Below are 22,163 nucleotides of genomic sequence, written 5' to 3'. Positions count from 1 at the left end.
GAGATAGCGCAGCACCCATGGTCAAACTGTGATTCATTCCATAAAGAATTTAGGAGCCAAAGTGTATTTGTTCAATAAACACAGAGCCATTGCACAATGACGCTTATTCCACAAACGTATTTTTCCCCCTTTTTCTGCCTCCCATGTCTGTGGTGAATTTCATTTACAAGTATAACTACCTGAGTTAATGTTTCATTTTATAAAAATGTATTCTTCACAACAAAAGTGTTTATTGATGAATTATCAAGAATCAAGTGTTCAGAAATAACCTATAGGACTCAAATAGTAACAATTACAGTACAGAGGCATAACTAATCTAATGATAAACTAATAGATTAGATATCTGTTACACGCTATAGCATCGAAATAGATATGCCATAGATATGGTGTCTACTCTAGCGCTGATGTATACACATATACTATTACATATTGTATACTATTACATTATGCATTATATTACATATCGTCACTGCCAAAACGGTTACTTTTCAGTAAATGGAAAAAAGAACCTGTGTTCCAATGGATCCAATGTAGTTATTATTTAGTCACAAGCTCTTGTTAATACTTTTGCATTTGTTGAATATTTATAAAAACCCACAGACAGACCTTTCATGGCCATAAAGGTTTTGGGTCCAAACATTCCCTCAGTATTAAAGGTAAATGCAAATGATTTCAAGATAAAGTTGATGACATAGTAATCTCTAACAAAGAAGAGGTTACCTATTTGGGCTGCATCCTTGACAACAAACTTACAGGTGAAAGCATGGCATCAAAAGTGATATAGTGAATATGTATAAGTGAAAAAAGTAAAACAAGATTTTGGGGCAGTATTTCCTCCTTTGTCAACAAAAGTGCTCTCAGGACTCTTGCCGGAGCCTTCATTCAATCTCACTTTGACTATGCTTGCACGTCCTGGTTTTCCAACATCTCAATGTCACTAAAGACTAGGCTTCAAACCTCCCAAAACAAACTGATTTGACTACTTGGCCTGGGGCACATGACCCACCTTTTTCCAACACATTTTGCTAGCCTAGGATGGCTCAGGTTAGAAGACAGGGTTAAGCAATTAAAAAATGGGATTGGCTTTCAAGATAGTCAATGCGACTTTGCCCTCAATGCCCTCAATATACCGCATATCTGACTAAATACCAAAAAAAAAAGTGAGCAACACCCACAGCCACAATACTAGACGCACACTATGACAACAATGATCTGGTAACACCCACCTATAGAACAAACATGGGTAAATTGCCCTTCTACAGCACTGCCACCCAAGTGTGGATGTGGAATGCCTTAACCCCATCCCTTAAAACGTGTGGATCACTGGCTTCCTTTAAAACAGGCCTGAAAATCCACCTTTCAGGAGGCCAAAGGGGGAGGTAAATATCACATCTCCTTAAAAAAGTGTTTTTTTCCCCCCTCTACGCCAAATCTCAGAACATAGCCGATCTACAAGCTCACATGTTCCCCCCTGAATAGGGATGCAAGGGTCCGAGTGGTTAATGTAAAAAAAAAAAAAAAAGTTCCTATCACACAAAGATTTGCCGGCCCCCCTGTAGTTACACTAAGGACCCCTTAGGGGTCCCGGACCCCCTGTTGAAGACCCATGGAATAGGGTATTAATTTATGAAGAAAAAAAACTTTTAAGAAATGAAATATTGAGATACAAGGTTTCTCCATGGCAACAACAATATACTATTACCCATACATTCCATATTCCATAATCTTATTCTACGTGTATTGCATGTAACCGTGTGTGTTGTCCAGGTGGACTGCTCTCAGGAGGCCAGAGGTCAGGTGCTTCAGGAAGTGACCATGAAGCTCCAGAGGCAGTATGAAGAGAAGCTGATGGAGGAACAGAGGAAACACAGAGCAGAGATTGAACACCTACAGGTCTGGGCTGTAAACCTATATGTCTTTATATACCTTCCAATCTGGGAGAGCATATGTGTGTCATTTTATGTTTTCATCTGCTACTAGATAGGATAAGATAAATCATTTATTTGAGTGAACATTGACAATTCTACAACAAACAGCAAACTGTTTGTTTGAGGGCGTTTTTAGAATTGGCCTCGGGCCTAAATGGGTTAAGACAGAGATAACTAGGTTCTCAAACGTTTTAATGTCAAGGACCCCCATAACACTGAGAGTGTACAAATGGATGAAAAATGTCTCTCAGTGTTACAGGCCTGTAAGAGAACCACTGATATAACTAATTAACGTGAACCGATAAAAGAATGACATCATCTCCCTCTAGTGCAAAAATGATGTAATTGCCATTAATCCATCTGGGGTGCGTGACTCTAAAATCTCACAGGATGTATTTTTTTCAAAAGCGAATCCATACTGTATCTCAACCCAAAAATGTGTTTTGCCTTCGCCCAGGCTCAAATCGATGAGTACGTCAGGCGTCTGGAAGAAGCAGAGAGAAACATTAAGATAGCGGAGGCCAAGATCGCCGAGCGAGACCAGAGGATCATCGAAGTGGAGCGTCTTCTGGACTGTATGACACAGGTAAGACATAAATCAAGATGAATCATGGGAATCTCAGGATTCACATGGGAATGACTCGAGGGTGGATCTCTTCTCTATACCTGCTTAGCTAAAGTCTATTGGCTCATAGTGTCACCTTTAAAGCAGCACTATGTAACTTTCCTGCTCAAGTGCTGACATTATTAACATTGAGCTAATAGAGCCTGCCTGCTTGCTCAGGGGATAAATGGAATCTTGACCATCAGGTAAAAAAAATGGTCAGATCCTGTGTCTAGGTGAGACATGACCTTTGACATGATCTAAAGAGCAGGGAGACAAAATACAACCACGGCAATAGTATAAGTTATATTGTATTGTTAACATACTCTACCATACAGATTGGACATAAAGTACATTTTATTCAAAAATACAAAAGAAGTTACATAGTGCTGTTTTAAGTCCTCCATAAAGAGTTGGCTTTTTGAAGATATGTGTATTTTCTTTTTTAGGACTTTTTGTATTGATATTGTAGATGGTATACTGTAAATATGTATTTGATGTATCCTATGTATACAGGCACACCCACACATCCACTAAGAGACTTCTTCGTATGTGCCCAGGGACACATTAGCACATCCTGAACTCTATACATTCATACAGTCACCAGCACCACACTACATGACCTCATGCACACCTCATACTAAAGGACTGCAATGGGAACACGCTGTAAGCTTTTTTTTTGCGTTATCCTTCTTTTGATTATGGTGGGTCAGATGTATGCTACCTGTGAGTGACGTTATGTTTATTTTATGATCAATAAAGATATCAATCAGACTTCACGTGGCCAGCCTGTGATATCAGTCATCTATTAAATATGATGTATGACTCCAAATTTGGGCAACGTTTCAGCCTGATCAGAGCCCCCATATATATTTTCACTTTCTTTTCTAAAATGAAAGTTGAATGTTTCAAAGGATATAATAAAAACATTGAGCAGAACTTCTGTGGCCCCCTACTGGCAGTGTGCATATAAAGTTTTGCGCATGAGCGGTTTGCAAGATTTAGCTTCGGACACCGACAGACGGACAGACAGACAGACAGACAGACAGACAGACAGACAGACAGACAGACAGACAGACGCACAACCGCACACACACACACACACACACACACACACACACACACACACACACACACACACACACACACACACACACACACATAACTCCCATATACGGCTAGCCTCTTGCAGAGCCACGGAATGAGGGTTAGGGTTAGTTAAGTTAATACTGTACTGTCGTACTTGTTGTACTGTGTGTGTTACTGGTATGAAAGACAAGCGTTGTTGTTTTCTTGGTAGGAAAAGAGTCACCTTCAAAATAAACTGCAGGAGTGCGAACAGCGTCTGAGATCGATGGAGCTCACTGATAGGACGGATTCAACTGTAGCCACCAGGTACTGAACTGATTACATTATCATATCAGCACACCAGCTTTTCAGTACTACACATGAGTATACGTTCATTAGTATACCTAATACTGTACGCTATGTTTTGAACGCTGTAGAACAGTGGTTCTCAAACTTTTTCGTGTCAAGGACCCCCAAATTGATGTGTATTTGGCAGTGGACCCCCACCTGAAAAAAATGATATATATATTTTTATATTATTGATATTTTTCTAAAATGTAAAAGAATAGAAGATGCGGGCTTGTAGATTTGCTATTTTTGAATAGCCAACGAATAAAGTGGTTAAAATGATGCTATATTAACAACTTTTTCTGGACCCCCCCCCCCCCCCCCCCCCCCCCCCAAGGCCCTCCTGTAGTAACTCTGAGGACCCCCTAAAGCAGGGGTTTGGGACCCCTAGGGGGCCCTCAGAGTTACTACAGGGGGTCTGCCAAATCTTTGTGTGATATGATATTTTTTACCTTAACCACTTGAACCCTAGCATCCCTTTTCTGAAGAGAACTTTAGCCAAAAGTAGCAGATCTACAAGCTCACAGCGCGTTGTGAGCTTGTAGATCGGCTATTTTTGGCAAAGAGGCTATAGGTGTAGAGAAAAAGAGCAGACCACGTAAACAAAAAAAAAATGAATCTGAAACACAATTTTATACAATATAGAGGGGGGTCCCTGCTTCATCTCATCTCATCATCTGAAAACGTTGAAGACCCCTGCCCTAAAGGGTCCCGGACCCCCTATTGAAGACCCCTGGTTCATTATTTTTCTTTCAGGTCTAAACAACTGGAAGGTGAAGTCTCAGACCTGCGTGAGAGAATAAAGCACCTGAATGACATGGTGTTCTGCCAGCAGAGGAAGGTCAAAGGCATGATCGAGGAGGTCAGGATCACTTATTCATCTATCTCTGAGTGCACAGTAAAGATCCTGACTGTTCATTCCACTCAAAGAGTGTGTAGACGCAACCAAATGGACCCCCGTATCCACTTGGTGTGTGTATAAATGCAACCAAATTGATTTGGTTGCAGTTGGGTAGGGTCCAGAATCAGAATCAATCTTTATTGTCACATCACATTACAAGTAAGTAGTTAAAGGACGACTTCACCGCTTTTCAACCTATCTTCATATAATAGCTCCTCACTAATACTCATGATAAAATGCTACAAATTTTTTCTACTTGGTCTGTGTCTCATAGGAGGGCTATGGACAGTCCAGAAACCCGTCTACCAGTGACATCATCGTTAGGCATGATTTTTTTTTTCCAACATGATTTCACATTTTTTATTTAGATTTTTATTAACACGAGAACAATGGCTTCTTTTATTGCATTGCACCTTTCCAGGAATAGAAAGCCTGCAGTTTCTATTAGCTTGGATTCCCCATTGATGATGTCACTGGTAGACGGGACTCTGAACTGTCCACAGCCCTCCTCTGAGACACAGACAGAGTAGAAAAAAATGGTACCATTTTATCATGAGTATTAGTGAGGACCTATTTTATGAAGATAGGTTGAAAAGCGGTGAAGTCGTCCTTTAATTTGCAGGCCCATCATTGCAGTTAAAAGTTAAAGTCAGATCACAAAAGAAAGAGGAGAGGGATAAAGTGCATAATATATAACTAATCTGCATAATAAATGAATGGAATGCCTCCTATTTGACTAAAATGCATAATAAATAAGAGTCATGAGTTCAGTTCAGTCTGTGCTGCGGCACCATGCAGGCGTAGCTCTTGTTCAGCAGTCTGATTTCTGCTTGATAAGAAACGGTTCAATAGTCTGGTGTTATCATGATGCTCCTGTATCGTTGGTCCCTTTGGTTGCTTTTGGTTGCATAGAGTCCCTTTGGTTGCGTTTGGTTGCATAGTGTCCCTTTGGTTGCGTTTGGTTGCATAGTGTCCATTTGGTTGCATTTGGTTGCATAGGGTCCATTTGGTTGCATTTGGTTGCATAGGGTCCATTTGGTTGCATTTGGTTGCATAGGGTCCATTTGGTTGCATTTATACACTCTTTGAGTTAAATGAACACTCAGGATTTCAATTCTTTCCATTTTGAAAGCGTAATAATTTGCTTCCATTTGAAACATTAATAATAACATTGTGTCGTTTGAAATTGTAAAAAAAAAAAAAAAAAAGGTTCAGTCTCTCCGAGCTCAAGTTGCCCAGAAGGACATGTTCATCTCGGAGCTCCTGGACAGGATCGCTATAGTGGAGTGTGAGGTGAGATGATGGAGTGATCCTCCCGGCGCTATAGGGTGTTATAAGATCATGGAACATGATCGTGGTGCTGTGTGATTCTCCGTAGATAAGATACACACATGTCCTCATGTGTTTCTGTTGTGGTGGTGCTTTGTGAGTGTCTCTTTCACCTGCAGTGGTGGACTAAGTATATACTCAAGTGAAATACGTATATAAGTATTCAAAAGTATTCAAAAGTACAAATTACGAAGTACATTTTCAGAAAGAGCAAAAAATAAAATAGTGAAAATAGCAGATCTACAAGCTCACAACGCGCCGCGCTGCGGCACGTTGTGAGCTTGAGGATCTGCTATTTCTACTATTTACAATTTACAATTTACAATTTTACAATCTACAAACGACTATTTAAGTCGTTAATTCATAATATATTTTTCGGTCCCAAGAGTCCAACCCTAAAAACTCAAAAGTAGGCTTTCTATTTAAAATATAGCGCCGTGAACGTCATCAGTTTGCACAAAACAAAAAACGAATTGTCCTAAAATGTACTTTTAAGTACAGCACTCGGGTAGACGTACTTAGTTACTGGTCCACCACTGTAGCGATGCAGCCTCTCGTCTTGCATGTGTCTGACCTGAGTGACGCCCCCGTCTTCCCTGTTTCTTCCTTCTTCCCAGAATAATGAGTTTGAAGACAAGCTCAAGTATTTTGTGTCTGTACAGAACACTAGGCCACGGGATGTGCAAACCAGAGAGATGGGAGTGGGCTGTGATCTGCAACCCAGGTGAGCATCTGATGCGTTTTTATCTCCCCGAAAGCAAGGGTGGGGGGATTAATGATTTCACCCCTGTGTGTGTTTGTTTGACTGTCTGGGGCTAATCTCGAAAACCGCTGGACCGATCAGCGTCAAATGTTTTGTGCACACTGGCCAGTCAGTCGGCCAAGAAAGTACCTCCGTGTATTTTTACAACACATATACTGGCAGCCATGCTCATGACTCAATGCTAATTGAGTAACCACTTATGTCACTGTGTATGTCTCTTGGTTTCCGGGTCGTACTGGAAGGCTTAGGGTTCACCCTAACCCCAAGCCTAACCCTAATCCAATTTAACCAGGAATTTCAAATAAATGATTTTCTAACCTCACAAAAATATGCCTAAACCTAACCCTAACCCTAACAGTAACCCTACCCTAACCTCACAAAAACTGTGCGGAGAGAGGGGGAAAAAAAGATTTGTTCACGGCAGCTAGTCAATCCTCTGCTTCGAGTAGTATTTGAAGCTCCAATACGTGCGTTTTAGTTTTTGTAGTCCTATAGTGACATATTAGGGAGTGAAAATGACAGAGCGGCAATAACTGACGTCTATGCGTGAGAATGTGCAGTAATAATTAAACAACAGCCTGGAACAGAAGCGCAGAGTGAGAGTAAGTAAGTAAGCCTTGTCGAGCACTGAAGCCCATAGGGCAGGACCTTATGTCCTGTTTCCCTAGCGTCAGGCCCGGCGCCACGGGGGGGCCTGAGGGGGCATGGCCCCCTCAGTTTCAAAGTGTGCCCCCTCAGTTTATTTTGGGGAGGAAAAAAAATGAAAATGTATTTTTTTATAATTAATTTTCTGATAAAAAAATCGATTTATTCAGGCAAAAATACGAATTAAATAACATAAGCCTAACCTAACCCTAACGCTAACCCTAAACCCGAAATAAAGTAACAAGAAAACGCCCAAAAACGTCCACAATCCGCGCAATTAACCGCAACATTTTCGCACGGGTCCCGCAACATGCACGTGCGCTGCGCGCGTGTGCATGCTGCGCGACTGGTGCGCCCCCCCACAATTTTCAACTGCCCCCTCAGTCATTTCATCCTGGCGCCGGGCCTGCCTAGCGTGATGTTCAAGTACTCCCCCTGGACATGACGGTAGTACAGGATGTCGCAGGGACTATCCCCAAATCCAACCCGTGATGCCGAGTGCCAAGCAGGGAGGCATTAGGTCCCATTTTTAGAGTTTTTGGTATTGCCCGGCCAGGAATCGAACCCCGACCAATATTATAGCAGAGTAGTGGTGAGATGTTGCGCAATACAGTGACATATAAGTGGTTACTCAATTAGCATTGAGTCATTAGTGTGGCTGCCACAGTCCTGTTACTTTACACACCTCATAGACTGGACATCCGGCCTGGCAGACAAACCGTACAAGCTCCATTTAGCACAGCGATTCTCAACCTGATAGAAATTAAACCGACAGAAACGGTCGACAACCGCTGATTTAGCACATGAACCTCTCTAGTTTTTGTTTGTTTGCGGTTTTGTGCCACATACAGTCCCATCTTAACCCATTGAGACCTGAAGCTGATTCTACATGTCTCCTAAATCTCAACAGTTTTCTGAAAAACGTATGTTTCTATATCAGTGGTGCTCAATCTTTTTCATGTCAAGGACCCCCAAAATGATTTGGCTGCCGACCCCCATCAAAATATTGTGTTCCAGGGACCCCCCAGAAGCAAAGATTTGAGTTAAAAATGTTCGCTTTAAAAATATATATACATTCAAAGATTTGCACACATTTTCACGATTTTTCAAAAATAGCAGATCTACAAGCTCGTAGCGTGGCACTCGGTGCCGCGCTACGAGCTTGTATATCTGCTATTTTTGAATAGCCCAAAGTGTAAAATATGGCTTTTTAGCTCAAATCTAAAAATGACACACTTCTTCTCATTTTGTTGTCTGATCGTGCGTCCCCCACTTCCCAGACCTGAAGATCGACGGCATGACGCAGAGCCCACCGTCCAGCCAGAGCCCTCTCAGTACCAGCAGCCTGGCCCACTCCAGTCCAGTCCAGCCTACAACCTGGCCCCCCCGCCCCAAGCAAAGACATCGAGGCCGGGTCCCCCCCCGCCCCCACCCAGCAGACTGGAGTCCACCCTACTGAGGTACAGCCCGCTCCAGTACAGCCGCTATCTGCAGGCCAACCCGTCCGTATCGCATGCGTCCGAGTCCACCAGCACAGATGATTCCTCAGACTCGGCGTCTTCGGCTCCGGACGGTTCTTCTACTCCGTCCTATTCTCCGACCTATTCTCCTCGAGCCAGGACGAGCCCGTCGCAGGTATACACTCCGTTCATGAGACTCATGGAGATAACGGCCAAGATGAACATCGACGGTTCGCATAAAGATGACTCTCTGTAGTCTGTTCTTTTTTTAAAGATGTATTTTGGGGCTTTTTAAGTCTTTATTGATCGTATAGTGAGTTGACAGGAAATGGGGAGAGAGAGAGATGGGGAGTGACACGCAGCAAAGGCCGTCGGTGTTGGGACTCGAACCCGCGACGCGCCGTCAGGCTACGTTGAGCCTAGGTGCCCGGACCGCTACGCCAGCGGTCTGGGCCAACTCTCTTTGCTCTTAATTTATTTATTTTTTTTGTTTTGTTTTTTTGGAATAGCAAAAACCCTATACATATTTTAGAAACATCTGCTCTTTTTGTTGTGTTCTAATCAGATAAAGACTTAAACGTGTTTTTTTTTGGACACATATAGGATACATGTGTAAATTTAAATTTAAGAAGAGTGTACAAATGGAACCAAATGGACCTGTGAGGGTCCATTTGGTTCCATGTGTACACTTTTCGTAGCTACAGGTCCATTTGGTTCCTGTGCACAGTGTGGTGAATGTGATCCAAATAGGTTGAAGTACACAAATCAAATTTGTGAAGTTATCGTCAGATTAAATGAATTTTTCGTATCTGGAGGGTGTAAATAGTGTATCGCTCTGTAAATCACATGTAAATAATATAATATATTATTCATTCATCCTTCATTCGTTCAATATTATCTGTCAGTAATATTATTGAAGGATTGTATTTTTGTTTTGTTTACAATGAATGTATATATAGCCTGCGTTTGTGGCTTTTTACTGTAGCGCACTATCTTGTATGAAGGTTTATATAGTATATGTGTGTGTGTGTGTGTGTGTGTGTGCGTGTATATTACCTGTTTCTTTTATATTTGCCCTGTATAAACGAGATAAAGAAAAGTATTATTTTGTTACTCGTCACAATATGTAAAACATATTTATTGATATGCTTTGTGCCTCTGTGAACAACCCGTTATGTCGGTGATGGAAACCATGGGAATATGATATTCTCTTTTATTTAAATTGGCAACCGGGTAAACTCTGCGCAAATGTATATGCTCTATTACATGTGACTTTATAGCAGTGGCTCTCAGAGTGGGGTCCAGGGACCCCCAGGGTTCCAAAATGGACCCTTACAGGTCTGTAACTCTGACAGTACACTGTCAGAGTTGGAACCAACTGGAACCAACTGGAACCAAATGGACCCTTACAGGTCTGTAACTCTGACAGTGTACAAATGGAACCAAATGGACCCTTACGGGTCCATTTGGTTCCATTTGTACACTGTCAGAGTTATGGGGGCGTCCTTGGAATTGAAAAAAGTTTGAGAACCACTGCTTTGTAGAAGTAACTGCCATTCCTGAGCCAGTGGCAAACGTTATCTGCACTGCCAGATCATATCTCTGAAAAAGAAATATCTTTATGATGTGCCTTTTCCTTAATGATACATATCAAATTGCCACTAATGACAAAAGTATATATATTTGGAAATATATTTGGAATAAAGACTATTATACAAGCCTATACTTGCTTTGATTATCTCATTATAAACCATGTACACGTTAAAGCAACACTGTGTAACTTTTTTAAATGAATGAAATGGAATTTTGTCCGATTTGTATGGTAGAGTATGTAGTATGTTAGCTCAATGGTAAAAATGTCAGCACTTGCACAGGAAACCGGGTTCAAATCCGGGGTAGAAGAGGAAAGTTACATAGTGCAGCTTTTACTGCTTTGTCTATTCGGAAAGGCCGATCTACAAGCTAACAACATGTCACATCGTGATGCATTGAGAGCTTGTAGAGCTGTTATTTTACAAACAATTGGACACATCTTGAAACAGTGAACATTTTTGAAAGCTTTGGTAAAAAATTTGGACGTAAAGATTAATGTAGTTAACAGAAGCCTGAATCCTAAGTGTATAACATTGTTTCTCAAAGTGCCTTAAAGGACAACTTTGGTTTTTTACAACCAAGGTTTATATTTTAGCTTGTAATTAAAGTAAATAAATGATGAGTGTGATTTTTTTTTCATTTACTGCTTTCAATAGTTTTAGCATTTTTTGCGATATTTTTTACAGTGGGCGGGGGCATTCTGTCCGGTGGCTAAATATGCCTTTTTTACACAATAAAAAAGGTCCGGCTGTCTGAGATGGCCAGATGTGAGTTATTGGGGGCTAGAAGAGCTACTGTAAATAATAATAAAGAAAACGCGGGGTTAATGTGTTAAAAAAATACATATTTAGCCACCGGACAGAATGCCCCCGCCCACTGTGAAAACACTGTAAAAAAGATTGTGAAAATTGCTAAAACTATAGAAAGCAGTAAATTAAAAAATTTTAACACTCATCTTTTATTTACTTTAATTACAATCTAAAACCTAAACATTGGTTGTAAAAAAACAAAGTTGTCCTTTAAGTACATCTTCTATTTTTTAAATCTTTTGAAAAATAGGCTACTGAATTCTTTAGGAATATTTTATATAATAATGATAATAATTTAGATTTTTTTAAAAACAAAAATCTGTTCTGGGGGTCCCTGGCACAAAACATTTTCAGATGGGAGTCCGCCAAACACATTTCAGTTTGGGGGTCCTTCTTGACACAAAAAAAGTTGCTGCTCTAAACTTTATTGTTAAGGTTGTAACTAAGTGTTTCTGACACTGGATGGCACCACCTGCAGGCTAAATCACTCACTGCAAGAGTATTTCTGTTTCAGCCATTGATCAACACGAGGGTTTTGCAGGACATAAATTTAAACGCATATTTACAGTGTTCAGTAAGTTTCCATTCAACATGGTCCACATTTGATCCATTCATTGAACATGGAACATATTAAAGGAAAAATACTAAACAAAATGTGCAGCTTAAATGAGAGATTATGTCTAAGAAATATTTTGTAACAGGTGAATATCTTAGCACAGATACAAATCTATATTCTGTTTGAATCAAAAGTGATCTGAATGATCAATATATTTTAATTAATTATTGAACGGTATTATATATTTTTTATAAATATATGTAGGTAGGAAGGCGGCAGAGGATGGTATGTAGAATCTAAAAGTCACATTAAATAATATGATGTAACATTAAAGGAGTAGTTCACCCAAATAATTACTTGAGTAACTGAAATGACTTTTCTATCAATTACACACCCATGAAGCCTTGAATTCGTGGAGATTTTTTGGACTCAACGGGTCTCCTAACTAGATTCCACTGGTCATCAGTAATGTGACAAACTAAAAAAATCTCCATGAATTCAAGGCTTCATTCATGGGATGTGTAATAATTGATAGAAAATATATTTCATTTTTTGGGCGAACTACTCCTTTAAGAACAGTAGTCGCAGCAAGGTGCACTACACACACCGGTACCGTAGATGGCGGTAGAACTACAATTTTAACACGACGGTTTCCGGCAAGAGAAGAAGATGAGAATTGTGGTTTGAACTATTTTAGTGTCGTGTTTGTTTACATCATGTTTATGTCGTTATTAAACCTTTTACACGTCTTTTATCCGTCAGAGACGGTCCTTTAACAACAGTTCCGTGTTTATTAAGGTCCGTAGCGTCAGTACATGAGGGTGGAGGGACATTAGCTGGTGTTGTGGTGTTAATAATAATAATAATGTGATCATGTCGTCGTCGTGGACAGAACGACAGGGACAAGTAGGAGAGCTGAGGAGTCTCAGTAAAGAGGAGCTGTGTGACATGTTACTGAGACAACAGCACTTACTGGGCAACAAGTAAGTTATTCATATATAATATATATATGATATAATACGATATGTGTGTGTGTGTGTGTGTGTGTGTGTGTGTGTGTGTGTGTGTGTGTGTGTGTGTGTGTGTGTGTGTGTGTGTGTGTGTGTGTGTGTGTGTGTGTGTGTGTGTGTGTGTGACACATGCTGCTGAGACAACAGCACTTACTGGACAACAAGTAAGTAATGATATTACCACCTAGTACAGTGGTTCCCAAACTTTTTCATGTCAAGGACCCCCAAATTGACGCTTATTATTAGCCCGCGGACCCCCATTTGAAAAGATAAGCCTGGGACCCCCATAAGAGAAGATTCATGCGGCTTTCTAGCAGTGATTCTCAACCGTTTTAATGTCAAGGACCCACAGTTTGACATACATTTAGGCTACGGACCCCCATTTAATGGCATCTATACCTCTGCGACCCCAATTTATATTATAAAATCAATGTTAATTGAACTCTGAGAGTGTACAAATGGAACCAAATGGACCCTAACGGGTCCATTTGGTTCCATTTGTACACTCTCAGAGTTACAGACCCATAAGGGTCCATTTGGTTCCTATCCATCATTTAGCTGGGGACCCCCTGGAACCGCCTCAAGTACCCCTGGGGGTCCCCGTACCCCACTTTGAGAACCAATGACCTAGTATGTACCTATATATATGTACGAAATTAGCCTTGGATCAAGACGATCATAGATGTATTAGATCGATTTTGACAAACATGATTAACAAAATTGATCAAATACATCTATGATAGTTAGTGGTGGAAAAAGTACTCACATCTTTTACTTAGGTAAAAGTATCAATACCGCATTGTAGATATACTCTGTTACCAGTAAAAGTCCGGTAATCAAAATGTACAGAAGCATTGGCATCAAAATATACTTAAAGTGCCAAAAGTAAAAGTACTCATTAGGCAGAATATCCTAATGCATTCGTCCATGATAGTCTTGATCCAAGGCTAGTGCCTGGATAGGTTATTATTAGGTGTTTAAAGGATTGATTCTCAACTCTTTTTTTTTTTCTTCTTTCAAGGACCCCTATTTGATACCATCTTTAAAGGAGGAATTCACCCAAAAAATTACTTATTTTCTATCAATTGCACACCCTATGAAGCCTTGAATTCATGGATTCTTTTTTGTTTTTGTCGCATTCCTAAGCTAATAATTTGATTCCCGTCTCCTACCGGCTAATGTATCCGGTAGGAGACACAAAGTAGATTATTTGTGTCTCCTACCGGAAATACACACGGTCATCAAATTATTGTCTTAGGAATGCCACAAAAACAAAAATAAATCCATGAAATCAAGGCTTTATGGTGGGGTGTGTAATTGATAGAAAATAAGTCATTTTTTGGGTGAACTCCTCCTTTAACATCTACATAAAAACCCTCACTCACTGTTCATGTGATTCCCAGTGTACACTCTGGAGTTACAGACCCATAAAGACAATTTTGGACCCCTGTGGTCCCTGGACCCTTGAGAACCATTATTATTGCATTGTTTATACTGCAGATGTAATCAATTGTATCACAGGTATAATAGGAACAGCAGCATTGTATGACTGAATAGAGTTTCTTCATCACCACAGTGAACACTGCAAAGTTGCATCATGTGTCATTAGGTTTTAGTTTTGGGATCACAAAGCACCCTGGAAACAGTTTCAGTTTGTATGTAGATTCATGTGAGTGTCCCAGCTTCATGTCTGGTGTAATCTTCATAGTCCATTGCTGCTACAATAATACATAAAACATGTCTTATTTTCTATCAATCACACACCCCATGAAGTCTTGAATTCATGGAAATATTTTAGTTTCTGTTGCATTCCTGAGCCAATAATTTGATGACCGGGTCATCGGTCAGTAGGAGACTCCGGTCATCAAATTATTGGCTTAGGGTTGTGTAATTGATAGAAAATGAGTACTTTTTTGGGTGAACTACTCCTTTAAGCCCATTTACTGATTGTTAATATTCATGGTTGGGCTTATATGAGACTACTTGCATGTTTCCCCCCTGCCGGCCACCTGCACCAGCTCCAGACTTATATATATACTGTAGGAGGTTCTCATCTTATTTGACCATGAACATCTTTGGAGCTTTCTTTCTTGTATTCACTCAAAAATAACCGACCTAAAGCCTACAATATTGATATTTATATCATGTACAATTGATGATTGTTATGCCATGCTTTTAAACCCTGTAGCACTCTGTAGTGCTTTATAAATAAAATGCATTTATTATTACGATTGTGTTTTGTTTTGCAGGAGGTTCGTGCAGAAACTCCCGGACAAAGGGAAGAAGCTATCGGAGTTTGCGGAGCGCGTGCGCCTCGCCATCGCCCGCCGCGAAGAGCAGGAGAGCAGACAGAACGCGTTGTCTTTCTCCGAGTTCCAGTCCAAATACCAGCAGGCGTTCTCTCAGCAACGACCCCGCGTCCACATCGATAACCCCGATGCGAGCTCCTCGTCGCCACACCACAACGGAACAGGTGACGAGGAGGAGAAGAACGCTCCCCCCTGTGATGGAGAGACCATGGAGACGGCGGCGGCGGCGGCCGGTGGCTCTCTGAACTCGGGGACAGAAGAGAGCGAGCTCTCGGAGGCGTTGGAAAGGGTCAGCCTGTCTCACACCAGCAACACCGGCTCTGCTTCTGCGTCTGCTTCTGCTGCCGGAGAGCGTGCTAAAGACGCCGGCGCTGAAATGTTGGACAATTACTTTCTGGGAAAACAACAGCCACAAAAGAAGGCGCACTTCATGGAGGTTCTGGAAAAGAACGAGCACCACCCGTCCCCGCCCAGGAGACAGCAGTTCAGACCTAACCAGTGAGTCGGGTTTGTCTTTGATTAGTTTTTAGACATTTTGTATTAAGACCGGGAATGCATCTGTGTCTTTCTTTGGATTTCTTTGGCTATTCAAAAATAGCAGATCTATCTGGTGAAAATCGTGTGCAAATCTTTCAATATATATCTACATTTTTAACTCAAATCTTTGCTTCTGGGGGTCCCTTGAACAAAATATTTTCAGATGGGGGTCTGCGGCCAAATACATATCATTTTGGGTGGTCCTTGACATGAAAAGGTTTAAGAACCACTGATATATATTTTTTTAAACTGTTTTGAGTTACAAATGTTCGCTTTAAAAAACATATATATTTATATTCAAAGATTTTCATCCATTTTTCAAGATTTTTCAAAAATAGGAGATCTTGCCGTGCTATGAGCTTTTAGATCTGCTATTTTTGAATAGCCAAAGAAATCTAAAATGACACAGATGTGTTCCCGGATTGAATGGGTTAAAATAGTTAGAAGTATTCATTAGAAAGGGCATGACTTTTAGGTGATAATAGCCCCCTGCACCCATTATCAAATGAACCACATGAACTATCCCTATTCTGGGGCAAATATTCAACACCATAGCAGATCTACAAGCTCACAGTCTTAGCTAATGGGAATGTGTCATTGTGCACAAAGCTTTCTTGTGAATTCATGAAACCATAATGTTTGTGTTTTTTGAACTTTTACGCTGTAGGGCCAAATCGAAATGATCAATTTCCTCTAACTAAAGAGGGGTTGGCAGGGTTGGTTACATAAACACCCTTAGTTTTACCAGTCAATTTGAAACCACTTGATTTCCTAGTGTCCCTATTCTGGGCATGTCATACTAGGTGAACGTTCAGAAAAGAATTGCAGATCTACAAGCTCATAATGCATCACGTGTGCACTATGTTGTCTGTCAGCTTGTAGATCTGCCACTTTTGATGCTTTTGTGTGAAGCTGATGTATGATCGAGTAAGGCCTTAACCCATTAATACCTGGAACGCATGTGTCACGTTAGATTTCTTTGGCTATTAAAAAATAGCAGATATACAAGCTCATAGCGCGGCACCAAGTGCCGCGCTATGAACTTGTAGATCTGCTATTTTTGAAAAATCTTGAAAAAATATTTTTAGATTTTTTTTTTTCAAAAAACTGTTAGGATTTTGAAAACATTTTTAAGAATCGCCTCAGGTCTTAATGGGTTAATTTACGGAAAAAAAGACTATGGAGATGAGAGGTTTCTGCTCGACGGCTACGATATCAAGTTCAAGTGGTTAATAATAACAATGTCTAGTGATGTGGAAATGACCTCATCTCAGTTGAAAAAAACCTATCTCATCACATCTTTAATCTCCAGTCTGGGCCCCAGAAGTCACAGCAGCAGCTCTCCCTCGGGAGGATCCTTGTCGCCGGGCCGATCGTCGTCACCCGGCGGAGGTCTGTCGCCGTCGCCCCTCCTCTCCCCGGAGGCCAGGAAGGAGCGCGACAGGAAGCACTTGGATGACATCACGGCGGCGAGGCTTCCTCCCCTCCACCACGACCCCGCGCGGCTCCTGTCCCTGGAGGAGTCGGCCGACCTCCTCAGGACGCAGAGGAAGAAAGAGCAGGTTTGTGTATAACCCCCTCGGATTCGAGTTCTCGGTCGCCACCGCTCGTTTCAGTCATTTGGATTTCCATAGAAGTCAGCCATGTCTTCTATGGCATTGGTTCTCAAAGTGGGGTCCGGGGACCCCCAGGGGTCCTTGAGGGAGTTCCAGGGGGTCCCCTGCTAAATGATAGATTAGGCACCAAATGGACCCTTATGGGTCTGTAACTCTGAGAGTGTACAAATGGAACCAAATGGACCCTAACGGGTCCATTTGGTTCCATTTGTACACTCTCAGAGTTAAATTGACATAGATTTTACAATATCAATTGTGGTCCAAGTGATAGAAATGCCATTAAATGGGGGTCTGTAGCCCTAATGCATGTCAAACTGGGGGTCCTTGAAATTAAAATGGTTGAGAATCACTGCTAGAGCCGTAACAAATCTTCTCTTATGGGGGTCCCTGGCATATCTTTTGAAATGGGGGTCCGCGGGCTAATAAGTGTCAATTTGGGGGTACTTGACATGAAAAAGTTTGAGAACCACTGTTCTATGGAAGCGTGTCATGTGCCGAAAATAGCAGATCTACAAGCTTACAACAGCTGTTTTCGGTTTATTAGTTATTTTAAGATTAAAGACCTGAAGCCGATTCTACAGATGTCTTCTAAATCCCAACAGTATTCTGAAAAAAACGTATGTTTCTATATCAGTGCTGCTCAAACTTTTTCATGTCAAGGACCCCCAAAATGATATGTATTTGGCCACCGATCCCTATCTCAAAATATGTTGTTCCAGGGACTCCCAGGAGCAAAGATTTGAATTAAAAATGTTTGCTTTAAAATTATATATTAAAAGATTTGCACACATTTTCAAGATAAAAAAAAAAATAGCAGATCTACACGCTCGGTGCCGCGCTATGAGCTTGTGGATCTGCCATTTTTAAATAGCCAAAGAAGTCCAAAGATTACACTGATTCTTTCCCCGTCTAAATGGGTGAAAGAGTATTTGAAGTGGGCAAACTAGCAATGTTCAATCTTCTAGAAAATCACGATGATCTCAGATCTCAGATTTCATAAAAGCAAACGTCTGGCATCTGGCATTTTGTTTTAAAATACAAGATGACTATCCTTTTTTTGTCAGGGCTAGTATTGCCGAACTTTAGCGTCAATCTGCAATTTATTCATCTGGTTGGCTGTATGGCTGACTGGCTGTATACCAAAACAACATGATCTTACATATTGTGTTGATGGTTTGTAAAACACAGCGCGCGTGTGTGTGTGCGTGTGTGTGTGTGTGTGTGTGTGTGTGTGTGTGGCTCCTTTCACGCTGTTTCACAAATCACATATTAGGACTTGGCCTAACACATTATTTTCAGCCGTGAGATTTGATTTTGCTTTAACCCATTGAGACCTGAAGCCGATTCTACAAGTCTCCTAAATCCCAACAGCTTTCTGAAAAACTTATGTTTCTATATCAGTGGTGCTCAATCTTTTTCATGTCTAGGACCCCCAAAATGATATGTATTTGGCCGCGGACCCCCATCAAAATATTTTGTTCCAGGGACCCCCCAGAAGCATAGATTTGAGTTAAAAATGTTCGCTTTAAAAGTATTTATATTCAAAGATTTGCACACATTTTCTCGAATTTTCAAAAATAGCAGATCTACAAGCTCGTAGCGCGGCACTCGGTGCCGCGCTATGAGCTTGTATATCTGCTATTTTTGAATAGCCCAAAGTGTAAAATAATGCTTTTTAGCTCAAATCTAAAAATGACACAGTTCTAGGTCTAAATGGGTTAATCCACGATAACCACTTAAACCCTATATACACCTTTGAACGGGACCCCCCAGTGGTCTTTACTTGGTCTCCCCTTTTTTTCACCCTCTAAACCAAATCTCTTTGGCCGAAAAGAGCCGTCGTGTTGTCGCAACGCGCTTGTAGATTGGTTATTTTCGCCGCATGTTCGCCCCCCCCCTCCCAGAATAGGGTTCATGTGGATAAAACGTCCACATGAGAAAATCAACGGAGGCGCAGATGGTGGGAGTGACTTTGAATGGATTCCTCTACAAAAGAATGCTATTGTATTGTTTTGTACGTTTCGTGGAGGTTTGGGGAGCACAACTTCTGCCCTAAGTGCAAACGCACACTCGCACAGAGAAGAGAACTGGTATAAAGCAATGATTTTAAATAATTGGGAACGAATGTGTTTATTATTACACATTTCTGTCCTCTATTATTGATCTAGGAAAAGATGTACTAATAACTAACTGATTTTATGATAGTTGTGAGCACTTATTTGTTTATATTGAGCAATTTAAAAACAGAACAATGGGATGCCAAGCAAGCATGTAATTATGATAAACTGTGACCAGCTCTTGGTTTTAGACGCACCGCCGTCCGTCCGGCTTTGTGGTTGCAGTTAAAAATGTGAAGTAAAGAAATAGTAGAATTAAAAAACAGAAATCTATTTTAAAGTGTTCATAGAACACCTGAATTATATTTTAAAAGCTGTAGAAGAACTAAAGATAGGATAAAAAAAGCTATACAGAAACTAGATTAAACACTATCGGACACAAATGAGTAAATGACGAGGAAAAAAAACTGTTCGTCAATCAATTAATCAATTACAATAATGAAATTGTTAAATGTATTTCATTTATGTCATAGCTTTTATCCCTTACATTGGAGGGGACCACATACACGCAACTGGGTTTAGTTTTTAGCTTCCAGCTTCCAATAAAGCGGTCTATACCCCAAATCAAAGGTAACGGTCTATAATTTAACCTCCATACCAGATATTATGTCTTCTGAACATTCCAAAGGTGCCCCAAAAAAAAAAACGTAAAAGCGCAAAACACTACGTTCCTTGTCCAAACACTTTTTATGGAGCTCACTGTATGGCTTATTAGCAATTCTAGTTTCGTTGATGCCTTTAACCCATTAAGACCGGGAACGCATCATTCTTTTAGATTTCTTTTAGCATTTATTTTGGCTATTCAAAAATAGCAGAGCTATGAGCTTGTAGATCTGCTATTTTTAAGAAAAATCGTGAAAATGTGTGCAAATCTTGGAATAATATATATTTTTAGACATTTTAACTCAAACTTTGCTTCTGGGGATTCTACAAATGTCTTCTAAATCCTAACAGTTTATTTTTATTTTTATAAATGATGTTGTCATATCAGTGGTCCTCTAACTTTTTTCATGTCAAGGACCCCCAAAATGATATGTATTTGGCTGCGGACCCCCATCTCAAAATATGTTGTTCCAGGGACCCCCCCCCAGAAGCAAAGATTTGAGTTACAAAAATAATCGCTTTAAAACATAATAATATATATTCAAAGATTTGCAAAGATCACATTTTCACGATTTTTCCAAAAAAATAGCAGATCTACAAGCTCGTAGCGCGGCACTCGGTGCCGCGCTACGAGCTTGTATATCTGCTATTTTTTGAATAGCCCCAAAGAAATCTAAAAATAAAAAATGACACAGATGCGTTCCCGGTCTCAATGGGTTATAGTGGCGTGACGGGCGTTTAATAATACTCCCGCTTCAGCCCTTCTAGTGTTTACAAACCTTTTCATGTCAGCTTTTTCCTTCTGCTGTGTTGTGTTAATTTCAGGAATTGCAGGCCAAACTGGCAGCCCAGAAACTGTCTGAGGGGCTGAGGAGCGCTATGGGGCGCTTCCACCCCGATGGTGGCCCCACGGCCGCCTACAGAGAGGTTCACGATGATGGAGCCCAGCTCTCCTCCTCTGAGGAGGACTAATCCCTGAGGAGGGCCCACGCCGGGGTACCCTGGGGGGTGCCTGAGCAGTAACCTTTACGGACCCCGGGGACAACAGGCTTTGCGGAGCCCTGCGATGGGGAGCCTATGGAAGGGAAGGATTTTCAGGCTCTCCTACTAAGACACGCATTCTTAACGCATTAAGACCCGGGGAAAAAGCGTCTGTCACTTTAGATTTGAGCCACTTTTAAACGTTATGTTATACTTTGGGGCTATTCAAAAAACAAGCTTGTAGATCTGCTATTTTTGGGGGGAAAAATCGTGAAAATGTGCGCAAATCTTTGAATTATATATTTTTCTTAAAGCGAACATTTGTAAGTCAAATCTTTGCTTCTGGGGGGATTCTACAAATGATAGCAAATTCTACAGAAAATAGCAGATCTACAAGCTCATAGCGCGGCACCGAGTGCCACACTATGAGCTATTTAAAAAAAGTAATGAAACTTTTGCGCAGATCTTTGAATATATATATATATATATATTTTTTTTTAAAGCACATTTGTAACGCAAATCTTTGCTTCTTGGGGATTCTACAAATGTACAAAAAAAAGGTACTAAATGTATTTGGCCGCGGACCCCCATCTCAATGTTGTTCCAGGGACCCCCCCCCCCCCCCCCCCGAAGCAAAGATTTGAGTAAAAATGTTCGCTTTAAAAAAAATATATATATTCAAAAGATTTGCACACATTTTGACGATTTTTCAAAAATAGCAGATCTACAAGCTCATAGCGCTATGATGCTTGTAGATCTGCTATTTTTGAATAGCCAAAGTATAGCATAATGGTTAAAGTGGTTACCCAGGTGCGTTCCCGGTCTGAATGAGTTAAAGGGGGATATTATGGCATGGCCCATGTGCATTGGGGGCATTGTAAAGCCGTAGACGGTGTCCCAGACTCTCCCACTCGGGGAGGTTGAATGGTGGGTGGTTAAACGGGCGTATTGAGATGTCATCCAGGCAGCGTTGCATTAACACCCTA

General features: G+C 40.9%; 1 protein-coding gene across 1 annotated transcript in view; it reads left to right on the top strand.

The window, feature by feature from the left end:
* Positions 1 to 21,168, top strand: part of LOC311044286 (uncharacterized protein) — a gene marked incomplete at its 3' end in the record, with an annotated part of 47,749 nt that extends 26,581 nt beyond the window's left edge. Inside the window, exons 8-18 of the mRNA XM_084055747.1 lie at positions 1,768 to 1,893; positions 2,386 to 2,514; positions 3,833 to 3,927; positions 4,705 to 4,810; positions 6,059 to 6,142; positions 6,796 to 6,902; positions 8,867 to 9,298; positions 12,823 to 12,987; positions 15,264 to 15,821; positions 17,173 to 17,422; positions 21,022 to 21,168. Of these exons, the coding sequence (XP_083911873.1) occupies positions 1,768 to 1,893; positions 2,386 to 2,514; positions 3,833 to 3,927; positions 4,705 to 4,810; positions 6,059 to 6,142; positions 6,796 to 6,902; positions 8,867 to 9,298; positions 12,823 to 12,987; positions 15,264 to 15,821; positions 17,173 to 17,422; positions 21,022 to 21,168 (2,199 nt within the window). The remainder of the gene's footprint in view (positions 1 to 1,767; positions 1,894 to 2,385; positions 2,515 to 3,832; positions 3,928 to 4,704; positions 4,811 to 6,058; positions 6,143 to 6,795; positions 6,903 to 8,866; positions 9,299 to 12,822; positions 12,988 to 15,263; positions 15,822 to 17,172; positions 17,423 to 21,021) is intronic.
* Between the last annotated feature and the right edge of the window lie 995 nt (positions 21,169 to 22,163).

Source organism: Gymnoscopelus microlampas, assembly GCF_963454915.1.
Source record: "Gymnoscopelus microlampas genome assembly, chromosome: 1".
In the NCBI taxonomy this organism is placed as follows: Eukaryota; Metazoa; Chordata; class Actinopteri; order Myctophiformes; family Myctophidae; genus Gymnoscopelus; species Gymnoscopelus microlampas.
Note: the sequence above shows the minus strand (reverse complement) of the source record. Positions and strands in the feature narration are given on the sequence as shown.